Source organism: Melanostigma gelatinosum, assembly GCF_949748355.1.
Source record: "Melanostigma gelatinosum genome assembly, chromosome: 15".
Lineage (NCBI taxonomy): Eukaryota > Metazoa > Chordata > Actinopteri > Perciformes > Zoarcidae > Melanostigma > Melanostigma gelatinosum.
Genome location: NC_136648.1, coordinates 21,435,137 through 21,460,176, shown reverse-complemented (window position 1 = coordinate 21,460,176; position 25,040 = coordinate 21,435,137). Strand labels below are relative to the sequence as shown.

Genomic DNA, 25,040 nt, shown 5'->3' with positions numbered 1-25,040 from the left:
ATTAAAGACCAGCATCTGGTGCTGGGTGTGTGCTCCATTCACTGCCTGCTCACGTCCACCAGTGGGATTCAATGCAGAGATCCATAAATATATATATATATATGCTGTGGAAGTAGAGGGTCTATTAGGGATAAATGGAGTGGATTGGCTTGGTTAGGGCAGAGCAAAGCTGAAACTTGGCCGCTCAGACCAAATAAAAAATGCATCATTGTTACACTGGTTGGGACAAAGCAAACGGACCATTAGTTGGAGAGCATCCTTTGGTAGAGTTGGTGCAGGGAGGAGTCTTAGGGTGGCTGGTCTTCTTGGTTACAGCTGACAGGCATGGGAGCAGGAAGTAGGGGTGACGAGGGGCCTGCAACACTCCTAACATCAGGCATAATGATCAGTTCATAGGCTTTACTTATGGATTTGTATTTTTACAATACATCCTACAAAAGTGATGCCACTTGCATCAACTCGAGTACGCTGGGTGGGTTCTAGATGAAACCCGTGGAATACTTAAAGGGCTCCTCCGCAGAATGCCCTGGGTGGGTTCTACAGAGAACAAGAAGGGGGAAAGGTTCTTAACGTCTCCTGAAGAGAAGGTTCTGGGTGGAACCATTACACCATAGAAGGGTTCTCTCTATAGAGAGAAGCCCAATAACTATAAAGTCCATTTGCTCTATTTATTTCTACTATTTTAAGCTCCAATATGCTCTTTAGCTGCTTGAGGAGGTTATACTCGGTGGATTACAGTGTGTGGATTACAGGCTGGTAGGATTGAAGATAGCCGTGAGCAGCATCTTTGATATTTGATTAAGATTATAGCTCTTTGTCTTTGATCATGAAGTTAACTTTGTATGATTGTCAGGTGAAGTGTATGAACTACACTGAACACAGGAGCCTTCGTTAACGCTGTTAGCTGCGTTTCTTTATAGTCGGCCTTAACAATCCGTAAAACTTGAACCAAAGTTCATGTTAGTTTTTTGGTTGGGTCCGTTGTCCGTTTGTCAGCAGTATTACCGAACAAACTACTGGGCAGATGTTAAGGAAACTTGGTGGAAGGGTGTGGCATGGGCCAAGGAAGAGCGCATTTTATTTTGGAGGGGGATCCAAATCAAAGGGCGGACAGGCATTATATCTCACCTACAGAAAGAGCCTGAGCAGCGGACTGTGCTCGGAGACAAGGCAGTCTCTTTACAGGGTGGGTTCACACGGAGCAGTAGCATTACCTGGAGAACTATAATCGTGTCTTTTACACCTGTGCTTTTCTTACTGCCGCATCTCAAACTGCCTTCAGTAAAGAAAAGGCCCGTTATTACCGTGAACAGGTTCCATTCCATTATGCTTGGATTGGATATGTGGAGACCTGCTTCATACAATCTAAAGCCAGCCCCGCTGGTGTTCTCATATATTACACTGATTAGACTTTCTTCTCCTGCACTGTGTGGACATGTACGGACTGAGGAACATCTTCCTCACCGTTCATTATGCTGCACCTGTTTTCATCGGAGTTGTGGTGGTCTCGCATAAATTCCTGCCGCCTGACTTCAATCCAAGCAGAGGTTCTGATTCGACAGCGCGAGTGAAACACGGTGCCACGATGCTAATCTGAAGGTGGTCGAGAAGGCAAGAGTTGTTGTCCGAGGTTCTTTAAAGTTCTACAGGAGATCCTGGAAGCAGCCGTTTGTAATCGAACACAACAAGCTGCTGTTTGTTGCTTTCATCGTTACATTAACCAACATGTATGCAGGCACGCCGTTTCATTTCATTCTCAACAGCAGCCTTTTGTTGTTGTCACTCTCCACTCCACGCTAAATCCTCTAGCACTCCCACTGGAGACTGGCATACGCTTTGAGACATTTGGCATCCAGGAGGGAGGGAGGGAGACGGAGAGAGATTCTCTCAGCTAAATCCCAGACAGATCTTTCTCTCTTTAACACCCAATCCCCATTTTTCTCCCGCTCCTTCGACTCATTTCACAGAGTACATTATACACCGAGATGTCAAAACATCATCAATATGAAAGAGCCTTGAGACGACTCTCAGTGTCTCTCTTCTTATTTCTTTAGATGGAGGATTTTGTGCCAGTTGAGAACTGATTTAGCTGGTTCTCCACCGTTGAGTTGTGAGGTCTAAGTTGTGCATATTGTGAACTCTGTGAAAATGCAGTAGATGATATCTCAGAGTAACCATTCAGTCACAGTATTTTTTATGACAGGATCAGGTTTTGTTGTGTGCTGTAATACTCATTTCAGCCACACGAGGCTTAAGTGCACCTCGAGGTCATGTTCTGAATAGGACTACGGTTTTAGTTTTGTCCATGTATGCTAAATACATTTTGGCTATATATATATATATATATATATATATATATATATGTATTATTATTATTATTCTTTTAATTGGCGCTTAGCTGCTGTAATAGAAAATGTGAATTCTTTATTTATTATATTTAGAATATGGGGCACTGGTACTCTTCAGCCAATTTCACAGAAGGAAAAAAAGTAACGAGTCATTCTTTTTCTGTTGTTTACCAATTTCACATGTGGGGAAAAAAAAGAATTTCGAAAGATTATTCTGGCAACACCTTTTTTCACCTGAAGTCATGAACACAGGAGAGACAACACTTTAGATCAGACTACTTTCTATATTACAAGAGAGCAGTTAAAGAAGATACATTTGAACCTTTTTCCATGAAAGGATGAAATGGAACAGTGCAGCTGCTTGTTGTTGCTGTGCTTTAGAGTTATTGTCTTTTATTCATTTACGTTTGACTTCTACTTAAACTTGCCAACAGTTTTCACGTTGACCCAACTTTCCTCGGATACATTAGTGGCATGATATTCAACTGTTACAACGGCTTTTCAAACATGTTAACAGCTGCATGATTCTCCTTGTGATAATAATCCCAAACTGCTGCTAAATCAAGGCTGCCGATGTTTTGTCGTAACATGGCCGATAGTAAACTAGTAGAATGAGTTTGTGTTCTGTCGCACACATTCCAGATGGACGACCGCTTCAAAGGGTCTCCTGTGTCGACGCGGCGTTCGTGTCACACACTGACTGTACATACTGCCTCACACTCCTGCATTCCAGAGGTTTAGATTCAGAGCGTTGAAGTTGACAAGCCAGCAACCGTCATAAAATGTGCTTCAAAGTTTGAGATTCAGAAAAGTAGCAGTATTATGTCACCTCAAAGAACTATGATATCAGGAATTTAAGAGCATGAACCAAATAAATGACTTGAACCCGTGTCCCTTAAGGTGCATCGAGGACTACAAGCGTGGTTCAGATGGGAGGTCGTGCCTGCCGCTTTCCGAGGCCTGCACTGAGGGGATCGACTGCGCCGAGGCGGCGGACATCCCCGCCAACCAGACCGTGTTCGGAGACCTTTTCTACGGATACAACAACCACACCAAAGAGAGCACCTCCGGACAGATCCTCAAGGCCACATTCAGGTAACCACACAGGCGGTTTGTTAAGTAGGGCATGAGAGACATTGTTCAGCCTTTTGTATCTCAGCAGGGGAACCGCTAGCACCCGAGCAAAAGGTATTCACTCAACTGTCTTCCACGGGGACGCATGCCGTCTCGTATTTAATTCTGTTTCCATTCAGACAGCTACGGTGCATTGCATCCTACCACAGCCCCTGATGCAACACTGCTGTTATTGTTGACGGTGGTATTGGTTTTCCAAGCGCTATGCATTCCAACCTTTCAGAGCCTCTCAGGTTCATTATGGTTTAAATCACACAAGTAACTAAAACATGATTTATAAAGCACCATTCAAATGCTAGGTTACAGAGTTTCTTACAAAAGGAGAACAAAATATGAGTACAACACAAACTTCACCACAGGAGAGGATAGTACAATTATGACAAAGCAATACAAGCATCATAGCTCAAAATAGGAAAGATGACTGACACACAAAAGACCTGAGCTGTGACCCAAGAGAGACCCAAGAGAGTCTGCTGACATGACTCCACTTGAACGAGGTGAAACTAGCATCGTTCAGAGCAGCTGAGGGGCCAAACAACTATTCCCAGCCTCAGGATGAGGAGGAGGATCTGGTAAAAGTAGCTGGGCTGAATAACTGTTTTCACATGTTCAGCATAGTTCAGCTGACACTTAAGTTTTTGGCAAACTATTGTTTGTCAGTGGCCAATAAACAGAGGGGCAAAAGCCGGACTTCACTTTAGCTGTGATGTAATTGAAAAGCATTTTGAGACATTCAATTACTAATCTCAGCCAGACGAAATTAGATTTAAAATGAAATCAAATTTGAGATAAGTAGAGTTGTGTATCATCCGCGTAGCAATGATGAAACACACAACCGAGTTGACTGATCAAGTGTCCTCATATCAGCATGAATATAGAAAATAATGAACCCTGAGGCCCCACAAGTTAAAGGAGCCCCGGTCATCAACGGATACAAAGACATTCCGGATGTATAAATGAGCGTAAAAGCAGGTTATTTACAACAGTAACAGAGAAAGAGTTGTAGTGCAATCAGGAGGTAGTAGCATATGGGATTGAATCAGTATAATTTAAGGTTATTTCATGATGTGGAAAGGACTTTCAGTTTGATTTCATGTCAATTTCTTCCTAATGAAAAAAGAAGAGTGATAGAAAAGCCTTCATAAAACATGAGACCTTTCACTTCATCGCAGCAAACACTCTGAGGACAGATACAAAAGAAACTACAAGCTGACCTCGTTGGAGAGGCTTATGGAATACGTAGGCGCATGGGTCCAAATGTATGTCGTGTTCCTTTCATTTGCACGTGGTTTGATGTGGATGGTAGAGTGCTTTGAAGGCGGTTAGTTATTGCTGTCTGCATGCTGCAATCACTTCCACTGAACGCAGGAAGCCAGAAGGGCAGCAAAGTCATCTGCAGTCCAGGAATTTTGGCCGAGCGTGGATTCCGCCGACCGCAGGCAACTCCCCCACTCACTGTAGGGATCCACTGCCGGAGTGGTAGAAAGAGAGGGAGGGACGGGTGAGGCAGGAAAGCTAATATCATCAAGAATCTGAATCTCAAAAGCTCTGATCTCATTTGGACGTGCTTGTGAATGAAACGCGGGGTCTGAGGCAGACTTTGAAGAGCACTAAATGCTTCCTGTGCAGATAAGGTGGTGGAAGAGGAAGGGCTACTCTTTTGGGAGGCATGGTTAATGCAAGGCCTACTTATACGAGATGGCAGCAAATGAATTAAAGCCGACCAGGAGCCAGTGTGCTCAAATTGGATCACATTCGACCAGATGAACGATGGGATGCGGAAGGAAGAGAGCATCGCAAATGAACACCGGCGATCCGTCAGGGGTTCAAAGTCAGTGAAGCACTCGGTCTGGGATTCATCTCACAACTAAAAACACAAATGAAAGCATGGAAACGGTGGAAGGCAGCCTCTGGCAGTACTTTGCTTGTAGGTGGTGGTAAATCTATACCCGAATCTATGTCGGGTAAATCTATGTAAATCTATGTCCCGTAAATCTATGTCCCGAGGACAGCATGCATCCAATGGATGCATGCTGTAGGTCAAAGGTTAAAAGGGCTCACCACCAATTGTACCTGTCAATGTTCTGGTCAGAGGGAGTACTGCTCAATCGGAGAAAACAGACAAATACTTCTGTGCATGAGTTCTTTTCAAGTTGCAGAAAAGTTTATCAAGATATATCAAATCACATTTTAAACTGAAAGCCTGCATTACAAGTTTGACACATTTGGGCATTTACCAGGCAGGGAGGGTCCTACAAAAGACACTATTGGGGTGCATTATGGGTAGATAGACAGATAGATAGATAGACAGATAGATAGACAGATAGATAGATAGACAGATAGATAGATAGACAGATAGATAGATAGACAGACAGATAGACAGACAGATAGATAGATAGATAGATAGATAGATAGATAGACAGATAGATAGATAGACAGATAGATAGATAGACAGATAGATAGACAGACAGATAGACAGACAGATAGATAGATAGATAGATAGATAGATAGATAGACAGACAGACAGACAGACAGACAGACAGACAGACAGACAGACAGACAGACAGACAGACAGATATGTACTTTATTTATCCCCAGGGGGAAATTTGTATGTTACAGCAGCAAGACACACCAATTAGCAAAGTAGCAGAGTAACCAAAGATATTAAGTATTAAAAAATACACAATCGAATAAGAGAGTAGGACAAATTAAAATATCAGAATATAGAATATATAACAACAAAAATGCACAGTATATACAATGAAATAGAATAGTGTTGAATTATCTGACGAGGTGAAGAGCAGTAGTGCAAAGTCAACCCCAGCAAACAGCAGTGAAGCAGTGTGTACCGGTAGTTATGTGGAGGATGATCTGGCCAGAGCTGTTTTATTGTAAAGTCGTATTGCAGTGGGCAGGAATGTTCTCCTGTATCTTTCCTTGGGTAGGGTTAAGCTATGACTGCATCTTTACCAAATCAACTTATTTGTTGCCAATTCTTCGCCTGTTCCATTCCAAGGATTTGTTTCTAGAGTTTGGGAATTGCTCTTTCCTAGCAAATATAAATGTGTTACTCTCAGTAGATATGTGAATATTTTTGCAAAATTGCAATTGGGTCCAAAATTGAACCAGCTAATTATGGTAAATGTGGGATCCAGCCTTATTGTCGCTTCACCCATACTTGGGACTAAAAGTCAGGGCTTCTGTTACATCCACTCTGACCTTTCTGAAAACTAAAAAAAGCTGTCTCTTGCAAGAGCCATCGAATAAATTGCCGAAGCACTCTTCAAATATAAGCAAAAAGCCGCAGGAGGGAAGAGTTTTTAAATGCTGCAGAGTAGATTTATTGGCTCAGATGTAATTCTTCTTTGAGAAATCTCTGCGGCTTTGAATAGGCTGTCCTAAACACTGGACTCAGTGGCTGGATCTCTTAATCACTCCCACTCCCTCTACTCCCTGCAAGACGGTACCACTGAGGACCAAAGGGGTGTGCAGTTAAACTGACGCTGCAGCTGTCAAATGACCGCTCGACAGAAAAACAAGCTTTCGAAAACTTTAGGAAATTCAGTTTTATCTCACAGCCACTGGAGGCAAAAGTGCAAAGTTGCTATGCGCAGCCTTCAACAGGCATTGACTTAGTCACTAACTATTATGCAAGCGAGACAGCACCGGGGCCTGTGTCCTCCCATATCCTCTTTCGATGTGCTGCTTGCCCTTGAGTGAAGCGAGCGAGAGGGAGGGAGGGACAGTAAGGAAACCTTCATGTGATGTTCACTGGCACTTCTACAAAAGCCCCTCCCCCGCTGCTCTGGAGCGGCGCAAAGCATCTGTCTCCGTCATTCAGTGATGATGAAAAGTCACATCAGAATATTGTGTCACCATCAGTGGAGGTTTGTTGTTTTCCTCTTCCTCCATACTCCTACTGTCATCTTTACTGAAACATACTTTACTTTTACTGCTTTTTATTTTCCTCCTTGTGCACAGAAAGCTAGAAACTATCCCTCCAGGTGAAAGATTTGCCGACTAATGTCTGATTTATTTGTGGGTGGGAAACTAAATGGGTCTTCTCCATGGCCCCTGCTAGGTGTTGGTATTTGTTCTGTCTGGAACAACAACAACAGAAAGATAGAGAATAAAAGGGAAGCAGCAAGCGGTGTGAGCAGGTGCCCAGTGGCAAAACACACACATACACACAGATGGAGGAAATAGCGCTCAGGTATGCACATGAATGCATACAAACCAAGCCACACCATCTGGCCAATGCAGAAGTGCCTTAAAGCTGCATTCTCTCTAATGGCCACCAGGGGGCGACTCCTCTGGTTGTATGAGAAAATGACTCTACTTCTCTCTTGATTTATTACCTCAGTAAACATTGTAAACATGAGTTTATGGGCTCAATCTCTAGTTTCAATACAGCACGATGTTCATTTGGTAAACTATGGTCCATTTAGAGTCAGATACCATTAAATAGAGTATGCTCTAGGGCGGGGCTTACTGTGATTGACAGGTTGTTACCATGGCGTTGTCTGGTCTGGGAGTTTTCAGATCATGACAGTTAATTGTGACATTTTGGTCACCAAAAAATGTCCTTGTCAGCATTCGGTTGACTAGCTCCATCCACTCACTTTTAGTAAAAACCAAGATGACGACAATGCCAAACTCAAGGCTTTGAAACAGCAGTCCCCAAACCAATGGGTCACCGTGACTACAGTCTATGATGCTAACGCACTAAAACAAACACATGGCTGCATTCGGTGTACTGGCTGGACAGCCAAGCCCTCACAGATCATGAGACCTGTGGCACAAACTCAGAGGAGGTTTGAATCTCTCCACCCGGCACGTCTTCCTCACGGTTCATCGTTCGAGCTCAGCAGCCCTGGGTGCCTCTCGTTCTTTGAAGCTTCCCCTCCTGCTTCACACACAGACTTGTTTTGGCCATTTGTTTTTTTTCATGGCACGGCTTATTCATTTGATTTATGACCAAGTAAAAATCCATCCGTGTCATCGTCAGTGGCAGCAAACTGCCTGGGGGGCATGAGGGGGATTTTTGATAACAAAGCAACACGAGATATGAGCGCCGGTGGCCTGGGAAGGAGGTCCTATCGCTGTGACATCTCAGGAGCACTGATCTGGATTCATTTCACAGAGCTCGGTGACGGGGTCTCTGTCTTCCTGTCTCGGTGGGAGCCAGAGGACTCCAGTAATGAGGTGTTAAAAGCTAACGTCCTTATTACTCCTTACACCGTCCTCTCCTCCTTTCTATTCCTCTCTCACACGACAAGCTCAGAGCAGCTTTTAATGAATATTTTAGTGCCCTTTGTTCTCTTCTGGTTCAATGAATAAGACCACCTGACAACCCCTCCACCCAAACTACATTGTGCTGGCATTCTTTTTTTTTTCCTCTTCCTTTTTTTGACTCACCTCAGCTTAATGTGCCACCCCCCCTCAGGAGGGAATACCATCATTGACTCAATTAATTAAAATATGAAATGTGTCTGAGAGGGGAGGGGTGTGGAGGGGTCTTTGATTGTCACCGGTTGCATAATCAGGGGGGGGGATCACCATGTGGAGAACAGAAACAAGTGATCGGGGTTGTTAATCAAAAGCGTCCTTGTGTTTTGTCTCATTCCAAGGAAACAGGTGGCGGCTTCACCTCAGCTCTCACTAGAAGTTCTGGCAGTTCAACAAAAGTTCCTTGAACTTTGAGCGAGATTTCACTCTCGGAGAATGAATTATTGCTTCCTCGCGGTGCCAGATGGCTGTTAAATGTTACATGTTGTCATTCGACAAGATTAACCATGAAAACTGTATTCCATGTAGCGCGTGATCTGACGGATAGTGATGGATGACAAATCGTCAGAAAATCAGCAGAGATTCATTCGTCACGTTCATGCTTTTCTAAACGGAGAGCTGAAAACACACATAATTGTTGGAATGCTGTTAACTCACAGACACACGCGCACATACACTCCTCTCCCTCTATCTCTCTGTGTCTCTCATACAGTCATTCAGGTCTTAGGGATCTTTAGAGCAGGGGTTCTTAACCTTTTTGACCTCGGGCCCAACTTTTCAAGTACAAAGTGTCCCGGGGCCCACTCTGACTATATGCATCAAAAGTGTCAGACAACCTGTAGGTCATACAGAAACAGAGCAGTGGGCCTTTGGAGTCAGTAAAAATTTAAGATTTTTGTCCAAATAAAATAAAAAAGTATCTTTCAGTATAAATAACTGCCGGTGGCTGTATCTGTACAGGTAAAGGACAGTATAGGGCTGTAACTACACTATCAGTGAACAACTGCCTCAAATTTGAAGAATATTGGACAAAGTATGACCATTCTACAGTGTTTCTTCCATGAAGAGATCCAGGCGGAGCTCTAAAAGGACATTTGGAGACCCAAATGGACACATGGTAACCACATGATATTCTGACACACTAAAGGTGTTTCTCCCTTTATATTTTGATTTTATATTATTTTCCTTTTATTTTTAGCTTTTACAAAAACTATGTATATATGGTCGAAGACGTGGTGTGTGAGTAGCGGACTTGCTGTGCTTAATGGCTGCGACCGAGCGCACGAACGAGAATGAGAATAGCTCAGTTACGCAAACGTTGGTTGACGGCTTATGGAAAACGAGGATAAGGTTTGTACTATAAGTACTAGCGTTTTCTGAAGGCAGTAGCTCCATGGTAACATCCGCTAGCACGTTGTCGGGTCTGTAATGTGTCTTTTTCCGTCGAAATGCTGCAAGATACGACTTGCAGCGGTTATGGCGACTTTGGACAGTGTGTGTGTGGGCTCCTTTTGTGGAGAAACCATAAGAAATGAAAGAAAATCGATGATTTCTTTGCAAAGATGAGGATTTTGGGCATGCTGGGATACCAAACACGGATATGTTTTGTGACGTATATGCGCAAACAAGCCGTAGGAACGGAAGGGGAGGGGATCGAGGATGCCGGTGTTGAACAGGCAAAACCCTTGTTAAATAAATGAGATGATACAATGTGATGATCACAAAGACATTTATTATCATGTGTATGTAAACCTGCATACACAACAAGAAGCCCAACAGGCTTTCCCACGAGCGTTGGATGTTTCGTCGCTTGGTGTCGCTTTATTTTTGAAGGTTTCAGTGCTTCGTTTGATAGCATTAGCCCACATTCCACACACTGAGCCCTCGGCTCTGCCTCGTTGCCTCCGTTCACAAAGCCGTACTTAAGAAAGTCAGGGTTGTACTTGCACACACATTTAGACTTTTGGGGGGTATGGCACCACTGTCGTCTTCATTTTTTCTTTTTAATAACTTATCCATAACTTTCGCTACAGGCTAGCGGCTAGCTGAGTGTCTTCTTCTGCTTATTGCAGCTTGTTAAACAACTGACTGACGCATTACCGCCAACAGGTGGTGGGAAGCTGTATTGTAACTGAGCGTCTCATGGATAACAGTAATATCTCTGGTGTCTTCAATTGATAACCTATGCGGTCCCGCAGCCCTCGCGGCCCACAGGTGCAAAACTGAAAGTTTTTCGCGGCCCTCTAGGTGGCGCTCGCGGCCCAATCATGGGCCGCGGCCCTATGGTTAAGAATCACTGCTTTAGAGGTCTTTCCCCCCTCCTCCCCCCCCCCCCCACACACACGCCATTTTAAAATAAAAGCCCCACAGAATGAATCCTAACTGAAATGCTTGTGATGAGCCTGTCATTTAATAACCTGTTTGTGTTTATCTAACATTATGATTCTGTCTCCTCTCCCCTTCTCCCCCACACCCCATTTCAAAATAAAAGCCCCAGAGAGTGAATTCTAACTGAACTGCTTGTGATGAAGCCTGTCATTTAATAACCTCTGTTTATGTGTCAAACATGATGATTATGTCTCCTCTCCCCCTCCCTCCCCCACCAGCCCCACCCTTTCAAAATAAAAGCCCCATGGATTAACTGTATTTAAACGTTTCGCTCAAAATTAGGCTTTTTTGTTGAAATAATGAATGCTCTTACTAATACTGCGACAACTACTACTACTGCTAATATTTCAAGTATTACTACTACTACTACTACTTCAACTTTTGCTGTTGCTACTATTACTACTACTACTGCTACTGCTATTACTGCTACCATAAATATTATTACTACCACTACTGCTATTACTACCACTACCACTACTATTATTACTGATACCACAACTGCTAATACTGCTATTCCTGCTACTACCAGTACTAATAACCAGTACTAATAACCAGTACTAATAACCAGTACTAATAATACTACAGCTATTAGTACGACTGCTACTAGTTCTACTACTACTGCTACTTCAAAAACTGACTTCACTATTACTACTACCACTACTACTTATTCTACTACTACTGTTATATTAAATACTACGACCACTACTACAGCTATTACTACGACTGCTGATGCTACTACTTCTACTACTTCTTCTAATTACTAATACTTAGACTACAACTTCTACTACTGCTGCTACTACAAATATCACTACTGCTACAGCTAGTACTTATTCAAATGCGACTAATACTTATACTGCTAATAATACTTCCACTACAACTTCTACTACTACTACAACAAATATCACTCCCGCTGGAATTCTTTTAAGCTACAGAAACCGTTCGAATAGCAAAATGTTCAGCTCTTTCAGGAGAGGTGTGATATGACTTCATATTTGTAATCTTTCAACTTTTTTAATTATTAAGCTTTTTGCAATTTTTTTTAAATTGGATATCTATTTTCAGCAATGTTTTTGAGATTCATTTCAGCTTTCAGCATTCCAATGCATTTTCAGCAGGAAATGCATTTTCTAGTTGCTCTCTGCACTCCTAAACCAGCTTTGCTTTTCCTCGTTCTGCAACAGACGCATACACTGTTTGAGTGCAAGTTGATGATAGAAATATGTCACAAACAGAGCAGTGACGCTGTATATTACTGTCATGTATTCCACATAGTTTGTCTCCAGAGGCCAGATGCATAAACGACGTGTACGCACAAAACACATCCGTATGCCTTTTCCCACAACTAAACTAAAACTGGTAGTTAGAATCGAATGTGCAGCGACCAGACCGGGTGTACACACTTTTATTCGAGAGAGAGAGCTGTGTGTGATATGATAAGATATATATATATATATATATATATATATATATATATATATATATATATACAGTGAGAGATGAAAGCTAAAAGTAAAACACTGGCAAACAGCCAAAACAAACAATATCACTGATTGTGTTATTATTTGGCAGCCTGTGTGGCATTCTGTAAAATATTACTTATATTTCTTTTACGGTTCATTTCTTTAACTCTATAACTTTGTAATACAGTCAGAAAAATATTCCAACCACAAAGGGTAACTACGGAAGTAGCTCAACTAATTACTCAAGTAACATGACAAATAAATCAACATGGACTTCCTGTTTGACACGAGGAACGAACAGCGGCCTCGTCCACCTCTCCTCCAGCCCTTGTGCCGCTATGAATACCCCTCAGCTGCTCTGGTGCTGTTGGAGAACCTGCACATGAGACAGTGGGTGAAATTGCACTGCTTCTTTGCCGTCATTGAAGGATCCAATAAGTGTCGATAAATATAGTTATGCAAACCGTCGTTGAAGGGCGTTTCTGCATCAATTTACTGTGGGGCCTGAAATGAGGCTTGTGATGATTCATAAAATCAGGCGTATACGTGCGGCGTTATAAATCTGATGAAAAGAGTGCACATGCATATTTCTGTCTTTGTGCGCTCACACAGTTTTAGTAATGAATCTATTCATGCATTCTGAGCACTTGGAGCAAGATGCAGATTGGTCCCAATATCGCTCCTTAATACCAGCCACACCAGCCACGGATTACCCTCACACCCCCGGCCACGCCACGGCCGCGCAAATAAAATGTCGGTGTTCTCAAGCTGTGACTTTCCCAAAAGCAACAGTTTTCTGATTTGTAAATAATTGCATATCCTTTTTTTTTTACAAAGCTCAGGCCCGGAACTAACTGTAGGAATCAACTAGTATATTACACAGGAGGAACCTTTTAACCCTTTTAAACTTGTTTAATAGCTGTTGTGTGTATTACAAGGCAAGGTTTTTATCACACATATTTTGAATAGTAGTGTGTCTAAAAAGGGGGCATCAACTGAGAAAACCATCCATTTAGGCTTCTTGAGATGCTCTCGGTCAGGGCTCTCAAACTCATTTCCACTCTGGGCCACATCAGCATCACGGTCGCCCTCAAAGGGCCGGTTGTAACTGTAAGACTGTATAACTAACTTCTCCCTAACATATTGTTAAATAACTCTCTCTGCATTTGATTATTGTTTATTCAAGTGTAAACATATTGTACATGCAGTTATATAAATGAAAAATGATATTTAAAGACATTTCTGTTATTATAACAAATCATTTTAATTGAGGGTTAAGAAACCCACATGACTCTATCAAAGATCAAACTATTAAAGAAAATAACAAAGACAAATATCAAACACAAGTTATTACAATAACTTTGTTCAAAGCTGTTTGTGTCACCTCTCTGCATCACTAATGTTCCTCCCTGTCGTCGTCCTGTGCATGGCAGCTACATCCAAGAGCTGCTGACTGAGAGTCAGGTCTGATGAACATGGATAGATGATGTATCCGTGTTTCTGTGCTTTCATCAACAGTTCATTAGAAACACAAGTACCTGCTCGTCTCTTAGCGAGCTGTGTTGTTAGATTGCTGCTAGTTCATGAACTCGGTCTGCGATGGTGTTTCTTCACAAACTGACATTTGTAAAAGTCTGTATCTGGTCGGAGCTCTGCTCACATACCTTTAGCATGTACTGGGCTGTATCTGTGTAAATATATTCTGCTGTGATTGCAGTCTGCCTTTTAATTCTTGGACAGTTTGATGTTTTTCTCGGAGGCTAAATTTAGCTCCGTGTTTGGTGTCAAAATGCCGACGTGAACTGTGTCCTTCATCACCGACACGCCTCATAACACAGAAGACAGACCCGTTGTTCTCCTTGAAGCACAAACATGTGTTCACTTTCACATCTTTCATTACATTTTCTTCCCTCTTCATCAATTTTTCTCTTCGTGGACATTTTGGGATTATTTGTCGATCTTTTTCAATCGTTGGAAAACCTCTTTTCGGACCGTTGCATCTCCGGTCCACCTGTTATAGTCCACCTGTGATAGTTTTAATGTCGGTACACAGACAACATGCTATCTCATCACTTCAACTTTCTATCTCACAATTTCAACTTTCTATCTCATAATTTCAACTTTCTATCTCATAACTTCGACCATGGAGATACTTTTATTTTGAAGTCTAACTTTTAATTATTTTTCCAAAAAAAAAAAAAAAAAACTTTTTATTTTTATTTATTTTTTGCTGGCGGATTCGCGGGCCACATAAAATGGCGTGGCGGGCCAGATTCGGGCCGCGGGCCTTGAGTTTGACACATGTGCTCTAGGTCGTATCAGATATGGTTGATGGCGGGGAATATTCTCAGCATACAGGAAGTTGTCGTTAGACATTTGAGAGTACAATTTATGGCAGCAAATGAGTCGTTCGTCCACAGATGATTTTGTTACTTCTCTAGTCCCGTTGGTAGACTTCGGTACAGAACCTTACAGGCCAGCCATGTTGGTAGCTGAAGTGTTCTGGGTTACAATTGAAGGATGGTGTGCTTAAGGATGATTCTGCTTTATCACCAGCTAGGTCTTGCATTTATATTCTTCTTTTCGTCACCTATGAATAACAGGGTTAGGGTTAGGCAGTGATTTTGTGAGCAGTCGATTACAACTATGAACATTTCATTAATCAAATCTTTTAGAATGCCGAGTGCAGCTTCGGCAACTGCCATTTTCAAAAACCTTTTAGCCATGTAAACAACCGACAAATGAAAAACAAAACACGGACAAATGGACCAACACTGAAGTCTAGAAGTTCACTCGTTTATTAGGAACACATCCACAGATCCAAAGAACGAGTGGGAGCCGCTGCTAGCCCAGTAGCACGACGGCTAGCCCAGTAACGTCAGCACAACGGCTAACATGTGAAAAAAGGTTTCCCGAGGATAATCTTTCTTACTTCCTTCTTTGTATTTTTTCATGTGAAACAGGTGGAGAAAAAAGTTTTACGAGCTATTAGAAAATAATATAAATATTTTTTTCTTTCCTCACACGGCTTCTGTACAAAACCGAGCTAAAAGAATGCTAATCTTGCTCCGTTTCTGCTAGCTCTGTTGACAGTCAATTCATTGCTAACTTGTTAGTGGTCGTAAACTTTAAAAGACGGTAATATGTCAAATGTGTGCGATTGTTTTTATGTTGTAGCCATAAAAAGAGTATTTAATCAAAATAAGTTCTGGATTTGTGCATTTAAAATGACTCTGGAGTCCAAATAATCAGAGGCCTACGGATCCTCACGGGAGTTACACAAAGATGTATTGTCATCAGATTTGGTCCCGAGACACCTGATTTATTGAAGTCATTCCATCGTGGAACCTTGTTGTGAACCTAACTGGCATTGAGACAAAGTGTGATGAGGGAACGAAGTGAGTGAGTTCAACAAAGAGTCACTCGCAGCAACAGACAAACGAGGACATCGTCTCTCCGACGGAAGATGAGTCACGTCGCAGCAGAACCGACACGATGAAAAATGGCGTGCTTTATGAGACCATGTCTCTTCCATACGCCGCGCAGTCTTGCATAATTGTTACTATGTATTGATTTCCCCTTAATTACTGCCAGAAGGTATCGCTTCACACAGATGAGAAGCTCATATTTATCGATGATTATTCTCTGTCCTTCCAGCCTGCATTCATCCCTCTTTCACCATTTCCTGTCAACACAGTATTTCATTAAAGTTGTCTTTCTGAGGTCATATCTTTGGAGAATATTCATACAACTAAAGGTTATAGGGAAGTTTGAATATACAATATCATCTACAAATGTTTTTTGAAGTTTAAATGGCATTGCTTTTTGTTAGTAGTAGCAAACACTATTGATGGGATTTTCAGAGCTGGGATCCAGACTTGGATGAAGTCGGTTTGTTTATTTGGTGATGTTACATGTTCTTACAAAGAAATTAGTTATTGGTCCCAAACCAATTGGGTCTCAAAAATTGTGAAATTTCTAACTACTTTGTAGGCTCATGCTCTGTATGTCTTTCATCTGTATAAAGACACTTTGCAAAAGCCTGATTGTATTCATGAATCTCAATCGTGACTGATTTACACTCCCAGTCTTTAGACCATTCAATGAATATCACAGCGAAAGAGAAGCATCATTTCACTGATTTCCTGTCGTCGGGTTTTCATTCCCATACTTGCATGTGCATTTTCATTATTAACGAATTATGGTATTAGGAAAGATGATGAAAAGGGCAAAATTCAATAAACATTCTACAATTGCAGAAAAGAAGAGCTACATGTGTTATAGAAACTCCTTTGTCCAATAGATTCTGATGTAGTGAACATCTAAGTCACATGACTGATCAGCTGTCTCTGCTGTAGGCATATTCCCGCAACTTACTATTTTGCGTCTTTGTCTCCAGACAACATTAAACATGGCCAATACTAGCTGCCTAAGAACAAGTACAATTTCTCCAGTTCCTAAAGACCTCTTTCTTTTTATATCTCAAAGATGATCAGACGGCCGAGGCAACTTGTTGCATTTTCCATTCACAACCTCTACTTCTTCATTTACTGGTGGGTTACAGCTATACATAGCCTATGCGCCAACTTCTGACCAAACTACACTCAAGCCTTTTCCATCTCCAAACCAGACGATGGAAACATATAAACCTAATTTGGGTTGTTTTTTTATTGAGACATTTCAAAAGTTTCCTTAAAGTTCACTTAAATGCACATTGGTGAGGTGGTCCAACAAGGCCAGAGCACACGATCATTATGTACGACTGTGGCTGTTTATAGCATCCGTGGAGTTGGTTCATTTGTCTCATGTACATGTAAACCATCATGGGTTTACTATAGAGTTTACTACAAAGACACATAAGTCGTCTACGAAGAGACACAAAGAGACTACAAATAGACCAAAGCAACTACAAAGAGATGCAATGAAACAGAGAACCACGAAGAGACTTAAAACCACGGAGAGATGCGTTATGACTACAAAGATACACACAAAAGTGACAACAAAAAGAGGCTAAACAACAATAACAGGTGTATTTAATACAAATTCAATGAGGTCCAGTTCGAGGGAATTTCCTCATCAAAGGTCCAGAACATCACAATGTCTAACTTCTTCTATGATTTAGTCCCATATATATTGAAGTAGCCAACAGTTGTATTAACGTCCGTATGTAGTCAACAACTGACTGTCAAATCAAATAATGAGTTCAATTGAATAATATCTCAACAGTATTTATTGTCAGATTTCAAACTGAACTGGATGAATTATAAATATTACATAATCTATTAATAAATAAATGTTCTCTTATTTCAATAACAATAAGGGCCGGATTTAAGATTAAATTACATTATAGAAAGCTTTTAAAAAATAATTCAGTTTGGAAAATTAATTTAACTAAATTGTCCTGCAGCTTTAAATTCAGTTCATTCAGGCTGAAGTGATGTCAAACAAAAAAAACATGGTGTTATATTCTTCTCATCTTCGAATAAGATAAATGTGTGCATGGACTTCATCTGTGTTTATTAAACCACTTGTTTCAGCTCTATTCCTCTCTGTTAACATTATTGAATTCATGTGTTAGGATTCTGATCATATTGGGCTCTTAGATTTATTTTCTGTGACTTCATTTCAGATGTGAGTGGGTACGTTTGCTCAAAAGACGTGTTCTTTGTCTCGTAGTGCCACATTAACGCTTTTAATTATTGCCAAGGTCTCTGAACACGTGAGACATTCTGGTTTTAAACTGAACACGTGAGACATTCTGGTTATAAACTGAACACGTGAGACATTCTGGTTATAAACTGAACACGTGAGACATTCTGGTTTTAAACTGAACACGTGAGACATTCTGGTTTTAAACTGAACACGTGAGACATTCTGGTTTTAAACTGAACACGTGAGACATTCTGGTTATAAACTGAACACGTGAGACATTCTGGTTTTAAACTGAACACGTGAGACATTCTGGTTTTAAACTGAACACGTGAGATATTCTGGTTTTAAACTGAACACGTGAGACATTCTGGTTTTAAACTGAACACGTGAGACATTCTGATTATAAACTGAACACGTGAGACATTCTGGTTATAAACTGAACACGTGAGACATTCTGGTTTTAAACTGAACACGTGAGACATTCTGGTTTTAATTAAACTGAACACGTGAGACATTCTGGTTTTAAACTGAACACGTGAGACATTCTGATTATAAACTGAACACGTGAGACATTCTGGTTATAAACTGAACACGTGAGACATTCTGGTTTTAAACTGAACACGTGAGACATTCTGGTTTTAAACTGAACACGTGAGACATTCTGGTTGTAAACTGAACACGTGAGACATTCTGGTTTTAATTAAACTGAACACATGAGACATTCTGGTTTTAAACTGAACACATGAGACATTCTGGTTTTAAACTGAACACGTGAGACATTCTGGTTATAAACTGAACACGTGAGACATTCTGGACATTCTGGTTTTAAACTGAACACGTGAGACATTCTGGTTTTAAACTGAACACGTGAGACATTCTGGACATTCTGGTTTTAAACTGAACACGTGAGACATTCTGGTTTTAAACTGAACACGTGAGACATTCTGGTTTTAAACTGAACACGTGAGACATTCTGGTTTTAAACTGAACACGTGAGACATTCTGATTATAAACTGAACACGTGAGACATTCTGGTTATAAACTGAACACGTGAGACATTCTGGTTATAAACTGAACACGTGAGACATTTTGGTTTTAAACTGAACACGTGAGACATTCTGGTTTTAAACTGAACACGTGAGACATTCTGGTTTTAATTAAACTGAACACATGAGACATTCTGGTTTTAAACTGAACACGTGAGACATTCTGGTTTTAAACTGAACACGTGAGACATTCTGGTTATAAACTGAACACGTGAGACATTCTGGTTTTAAACTGAACACGTGAGACATTCTGGTTTTAATTAAACTGAACACGTGAGACATTCTGGTTTTAAACTGAACACGTGAGACATTCTGATTATAAACTGAACACGTGAGACATTCTGGTTATAAACTGAACACGTGAGACATTCTGGTTTTAAACTGAACACGTGAGACATTCTGGTTTTAAACTGAACACGTGAGACATTCTGGTTGTAAACTGAACACGTGAGACATTCTGCTTTTAAACTGAACACGTGAGACATTCTGGTTATAAACTGAACACGTGAGACATTCTGCTTTTAAACTGAACACATGAGACATTCTGCTTTTAAACTTAACACGTGAGACACGTGAGGCAGAATTTTTTGAGCAAAAAAGATTGTTTTGTCCCTGCTTTATTAACCTCCAATTTTAAAAAAAGATGACGCTGAAAGAACTTGGCTGGCTGAAGCATATGCTGTAAATGTAGCCCCTTTGTCCCGCCACTCTCACACCCTAGTTTAGCTCCCATTCATTATTGTTCCTCCCCGTTTCCTTTTATCCATCCGACTTGCCTCTTTGCATCTGGTTTTCTTCCCTCCCTATGTCTGGATGAGTGATTCTGTCTCTGAACGGGACCTCCCATTCTCTCCCGTCTCTTAACACCAGGCAGAAGAACTTTGCCCGCGGCATCGAGCAGCAGCTCCCAGATGGCATGGCGGTGGCATCGGTGCCAACGGAGGTCCAGTGCCACGAGGAGCTGTCGGACCCCGTCCCCGACCCAGAGTACCTCACAGGTATGAGACCATATTCCACGGTTCACTCGGCACGCTCGCAGCTGTGCGATAGTGCTTCATCACAGGCCTGTCAGAAATCCTCATTACTCAAAAAAGAAACGTCAACATCAGCGGGCTTGGTAACCAATGTGGAATGCTGTTTGAGTCGCCCGAGGCGTTTGCTAACACATTCTGAGATTTTAGTAATTTATAATGTTCGGGCAGTTTGCCATGGCTAGTGCGAGTATAGGAAGTTACCCAGTGTAGTGGACTTCATTCATATGGGCCCTAGTGAAGTGAAGATATCCTACTGGGTTAACAATAACTGAGACCGGTTCTGGCTGGGTTCAAATGATTTCCATTTTTACTGGGTGCTGGTGGGGTTTTGTTCTCGCATCTTATGTTTGTAGATCCAAGCGGCCTCGCAGCTTTCTTGATGATTGCTGGAGCACCTTGTGGCTGCAGTGTTGTCAATCCTGTCTCCTACCAAGTTGCAACAAGCAAATGTTTTTCAAGGAATGAACATAACTCGGCCCAGATTACGTTTTCGCATCAACCTAAATCTGAAATGTTGGGAATTGATGTTCTGAGAAGTCACTAAATTACTTTTTGTTTTCCTACAACATTCACTCCTGCAATACAACATCTGCTTCTAGCAGACAAAGCATGATTCAACTTATTCATGGTTCTGTTGAGAGACTCGCAGCACTTGTTGAGGGACAGGGGGTCTTTGGTTTGATCCTGAAAACAGTGACTTGAAGCCAAAGATGAGACGTGTTACTTCATCCTCATTTAACCTAAACTGCAGTCTTTCACTAACCTTAAACAATATTTACATTTCTGGAAGACAGTGTTGTGATCTGGTCTGTTTGGGTCGACTTAAGCGGATCATTATCCTTGAATCTATTTCACATGGTGGAGACTATCTTCCGTTCCTTTTTGGATCTCTTTTTCTTTTTTATGTATTTGTACACGTTACATTTGGATTGGGTTTTCACTTGTTTGGTTAGTCTCGATCGTCATGGGGATGCACTGTTTCTTGGCGTGAGACATAGATGTGTAGTTTGACATTTTAGTTCTTTACTGGCCTTTAAGTTTCATAGTTTTGACAGGCGAGTCAGAAGAGGAGAATAATAAAGTGAAACAGTACATTCATGCTCACGATCTGTACTGTATTCAGAGCTTCCACTCGTGACCCACAGTGTGCTGTGTCAGCAGCGTGCTGCATCGTCAGATATCCAACATGTTGCCAGAAACCAAGCTGTCTTTAAGTTTGTGAATTAATGAATGGTAGCAATTTACATATCTGTTTTCTCTGAAATACAAAAAAGGTAAAAATATCAATAATGCATGAATAATACCAATAGCACAGCATGGATATGACACAAAACACAACACGAAACTATCCAAACGTGTGTGTTATTAATAAACTACTATGTCAACAAATTATTTGTCCCACTTGGTGACGTTTGAATTATGTGTTCATCAAACTTATCGTGACTATTATGTCAACTCTCCGAATATAATCTGTTGTTTTTCACTGCCATCTAGCTCGGGGAACTTTAGGATGAACAAATCAAACTTCTTGAAGTATTTCAAAAACGAGTTCAACTTTTGGAACTCTGCAGCGAGGCCAATCACTGTCGTTTCTTTTATTCGTATCAGTCTGCGGCCTCTGTGGCCTCTAAGCTTCTGCCATCTAGTGTAGTCCTGATGAAACGGACCCGAACTTCACCGCCGTGAAGGGTGATGAGTTGGATGAGACTGTTCAATGTTTCTGTCCGAATAATTGTGTCTATTTTGTAAAAATATAATCTTGTAAAAAATGCACAACATGAGTTTTGTTTGCGTGCAAACAAAACTCATGTTTACTCGTATTTTACTCATATTTACTGCCAGACCACAGCTACCTGAGGCCCTGCTCTATCTATATATATTATATATATACACACACACACACACACACACACGCACACACACCCTTTGTTCTGTTTCTGTCAGTGCGACTCACAGGGAGCTCACCATCCAACTCAATCATGAATGGGAAGAGAAAATAGTTAGAACATGAGCAAAATCTCTACTGCAGGGGTCTCAAACTCCTGGCCCGCGGGCCGAATGCGGCCCGCCACGTCATTTTATGTTGCCCGCGAATCCGCCAGCAAAAAAATAAATAAAAAAGTAAAAGAAAAAAAAAGAAAATAATAATTTGTTAGTTAGACATGATAATAAATATATCCCCATCGTCGAAATTATGAGATAGAAAGTCGAAGTTATGAGATAGCAAGTCATAACTATCATAGAAAGTCATAATTCTGAGATAGAAAGTCAAAATGATGAGATTGAAAGTCAAAATTATGAAATAGAAAGTCAAAATGATGAGATACTTAAACACACAGTCGTAGAAGCAGCTCTTTGGCTGGTTACTGTACATTTGACATGGAAATGTGTTGTGAGTACATTGAAGACTACTTTAAACTGTGAATGAGTTATTTAACAATATGTTACGAGTAGTTACATTTACAACCGGCCCTTTGTGGGCGACCATGATGCTGATGTGGCCCCGAGTGAAAATGAGTTTGAGACCCCTGCTCTACTGGGAAGAGTGTGTGTTTTTGTGTGTGTGTTTTTGTGTGTGTGTCAGGATTCATTAGTGGGGGGGCAGTCAGACGCCATTTCGCTGCTCTCTATATTACCAGTGCAGCACATGGCAGCAATGTTTGAACACCATACAGCCAGAGAGGAATCCTGGCTCTGCATATCTATCAAGCGATTCCAGAAGGCCAACGATTTTTACCCGTCCGTCTGGACGCCTCGTTATCCGCAGAGTTCGACCTCACTGTGCTGTGCGAGTCGTTACGCTGCTGGTCGTTACAGCGCTGGCCTCTAAATGTTTGAAATTATGCAGAGCAATCACAGAAAACGAGCGTTTGATTGACGAGTCGGATGGGAATACAAAGAACGAAAACCTCATAAACAACCACTCCATTTTGAGCGAAGCCGAGAATAATGGTCCTCTTATTGTTTCCCCTCAGAGCCGACGTAAGTTGTAGAACATGCGGGACTTCTGCAAAGAGCAGGCTTCTGTAATGGAGAGGATCTCCTCCGCCGCTCTGCCTGCATGAGTAATAACCTGTTTTTTCCCTTTGTGTTCGGAGTGCGGTGGAGAGCACTACAATAGAGAGTGGAATTAATAAATATAATTCAGCATATTTTTCTTTCCTGGAAATGCCTCATTCAGGCAGCCTGCTGGCTAAGCTCAATTCCCCGGCACCTGTGTACCTGCCTCTGAATGTGAGACGGGTTTATCGCTTGTTGCTGATGTAACGGGGGGTGGGGGGGGTGACAGGATGGCGACGAAGCGGCAGTGGTTATTTTGTGACTGCCTTTTCATTGGAAGTTGCGGATATTAAAACCTTTCTAATGTAAATGAAACTTCTGCTGGGTCCATGAGCCCCCCCCCCCCTTCTCCTTTCTCTGTGCACAGCTCAAACCTTTTCTCTATCCCTACATCGCCCCTGGGCTCACAGCGCTCACCGGGCCCAGAACAGAGGTCGACGCAGCAGCACATCAAATTTTTTTTATGAAAGAGTAATATCATGAATTGAAATATCTTTTCAAAGCGTCCAGCAGGGTGCCACAGACAGCGCACAGCGCACTCTGGGGGCTCAGTAGTGCGGTTTCCACTCCGGTTCCCCGACCATAGAAAGCGAACCGATGCTGGAGGGGGGAGAGGGGGGGGGGGGAGCATGGAGAATGGGCCAAAGAAAAGGGGGATGTGGAAAGATCAGACAATCCAGCAAACAGAGAGCTGCAGTCCTGACGTCCCTTAGACCGGCATTGGTTCAATAGCAGCACTTGTTCACAAAAGTTGAAACCTTTGTGATTTTAAGTTAAACAGCAAGTTGTTTAGATTTGAATGAAACTACAGCTCCCATGAATCAAACAGTATTAAATGTAGTTGTCATATATTACTTATTCATTATATTCACCCTCATGTCTAAAAATGACAGAACTTTCAATGTTTTGTAAAACAAACAACACAAAAGTGCTGATAATACAGAAGTGAAACTTTTCCCTGGAGGCTCGTTATTGCTTTTCTGGTGAAGCAGCAACATTCTGTATTTTGTTTTGATTTCCCTCAACTGCTGTTATTGTAAAAACAATACATTAATTCAATTGAGCAGATGAAACACGTGAAATCTTCCAGGTGCTGAAGTTGTTGTTTTTTCCAGTAATCGTGGTAAAAAATAAGAAAAGGAAACAGAGTGCTTGACAGAAAAAAAACTAAAAAGAAAATATAGGTAGATACAGTATATAGTAGGGGTGTAACGATACGCATATTCGTATTGAACCGTTCGGTACGAGGCTCACGGTTCGGTACGCATGACGAACCGAATACGTTTGAATAAAAAAAAAAGAAAAATCTTTTTCTTTTTTTTCTTCTTTTAAACCTTTATTTAACCAGGTAGTCCCATTGAGATTAAAAACCTCTTTTGCAAGATGTAAGTAACAATACAAGATGTAAGTAACAATACTACATAACATTAAGGAGCAGTTTTTGTTTTTTATGCTTATGTGTTGCTAAGAAGACACCCCAGAAGATGGGTCACTCAGGTATAGTTCCATCATTGTTCAAAGTCAAAGAATAACTTCATGATGTTAGTTGATGAATAAATATATTTTAAAATCAAGTAAATTTCTCTGGCATTTATAGTTTTCTACTGTACCGAAACGTACCGAACCGTG

General features: G+C 41.4%; 1 protein-coding gene across 1 annotated transcript in view; it reads left to right on the top strand.

Annotated features, from left to right (window-relative positions):
- Positions 1 to 25,040, top strand: part of astn1 (astrotactin 1) — a gene marked incomplete at its 5' end in the record, with an annotated part of 390,125 nt that overhangs the window by 178,404 nt on the left and 186,681 nt on the right. Inside the window, 2 exons of the mRNA XM_079284766.1 lie at positions 3,249 to 3,443; positions 20,188 to 20,315. Coding sequence (XP_079140892.1) covers positions 3,249 to 3,443; positions 20,188 to 20,315 — 323 coding nt within the window. The remainder of the gene's footprint in view (positions 1 to 3,248; positions 3,444 to 20,187; positions 20,316 to 25,040) is intronic.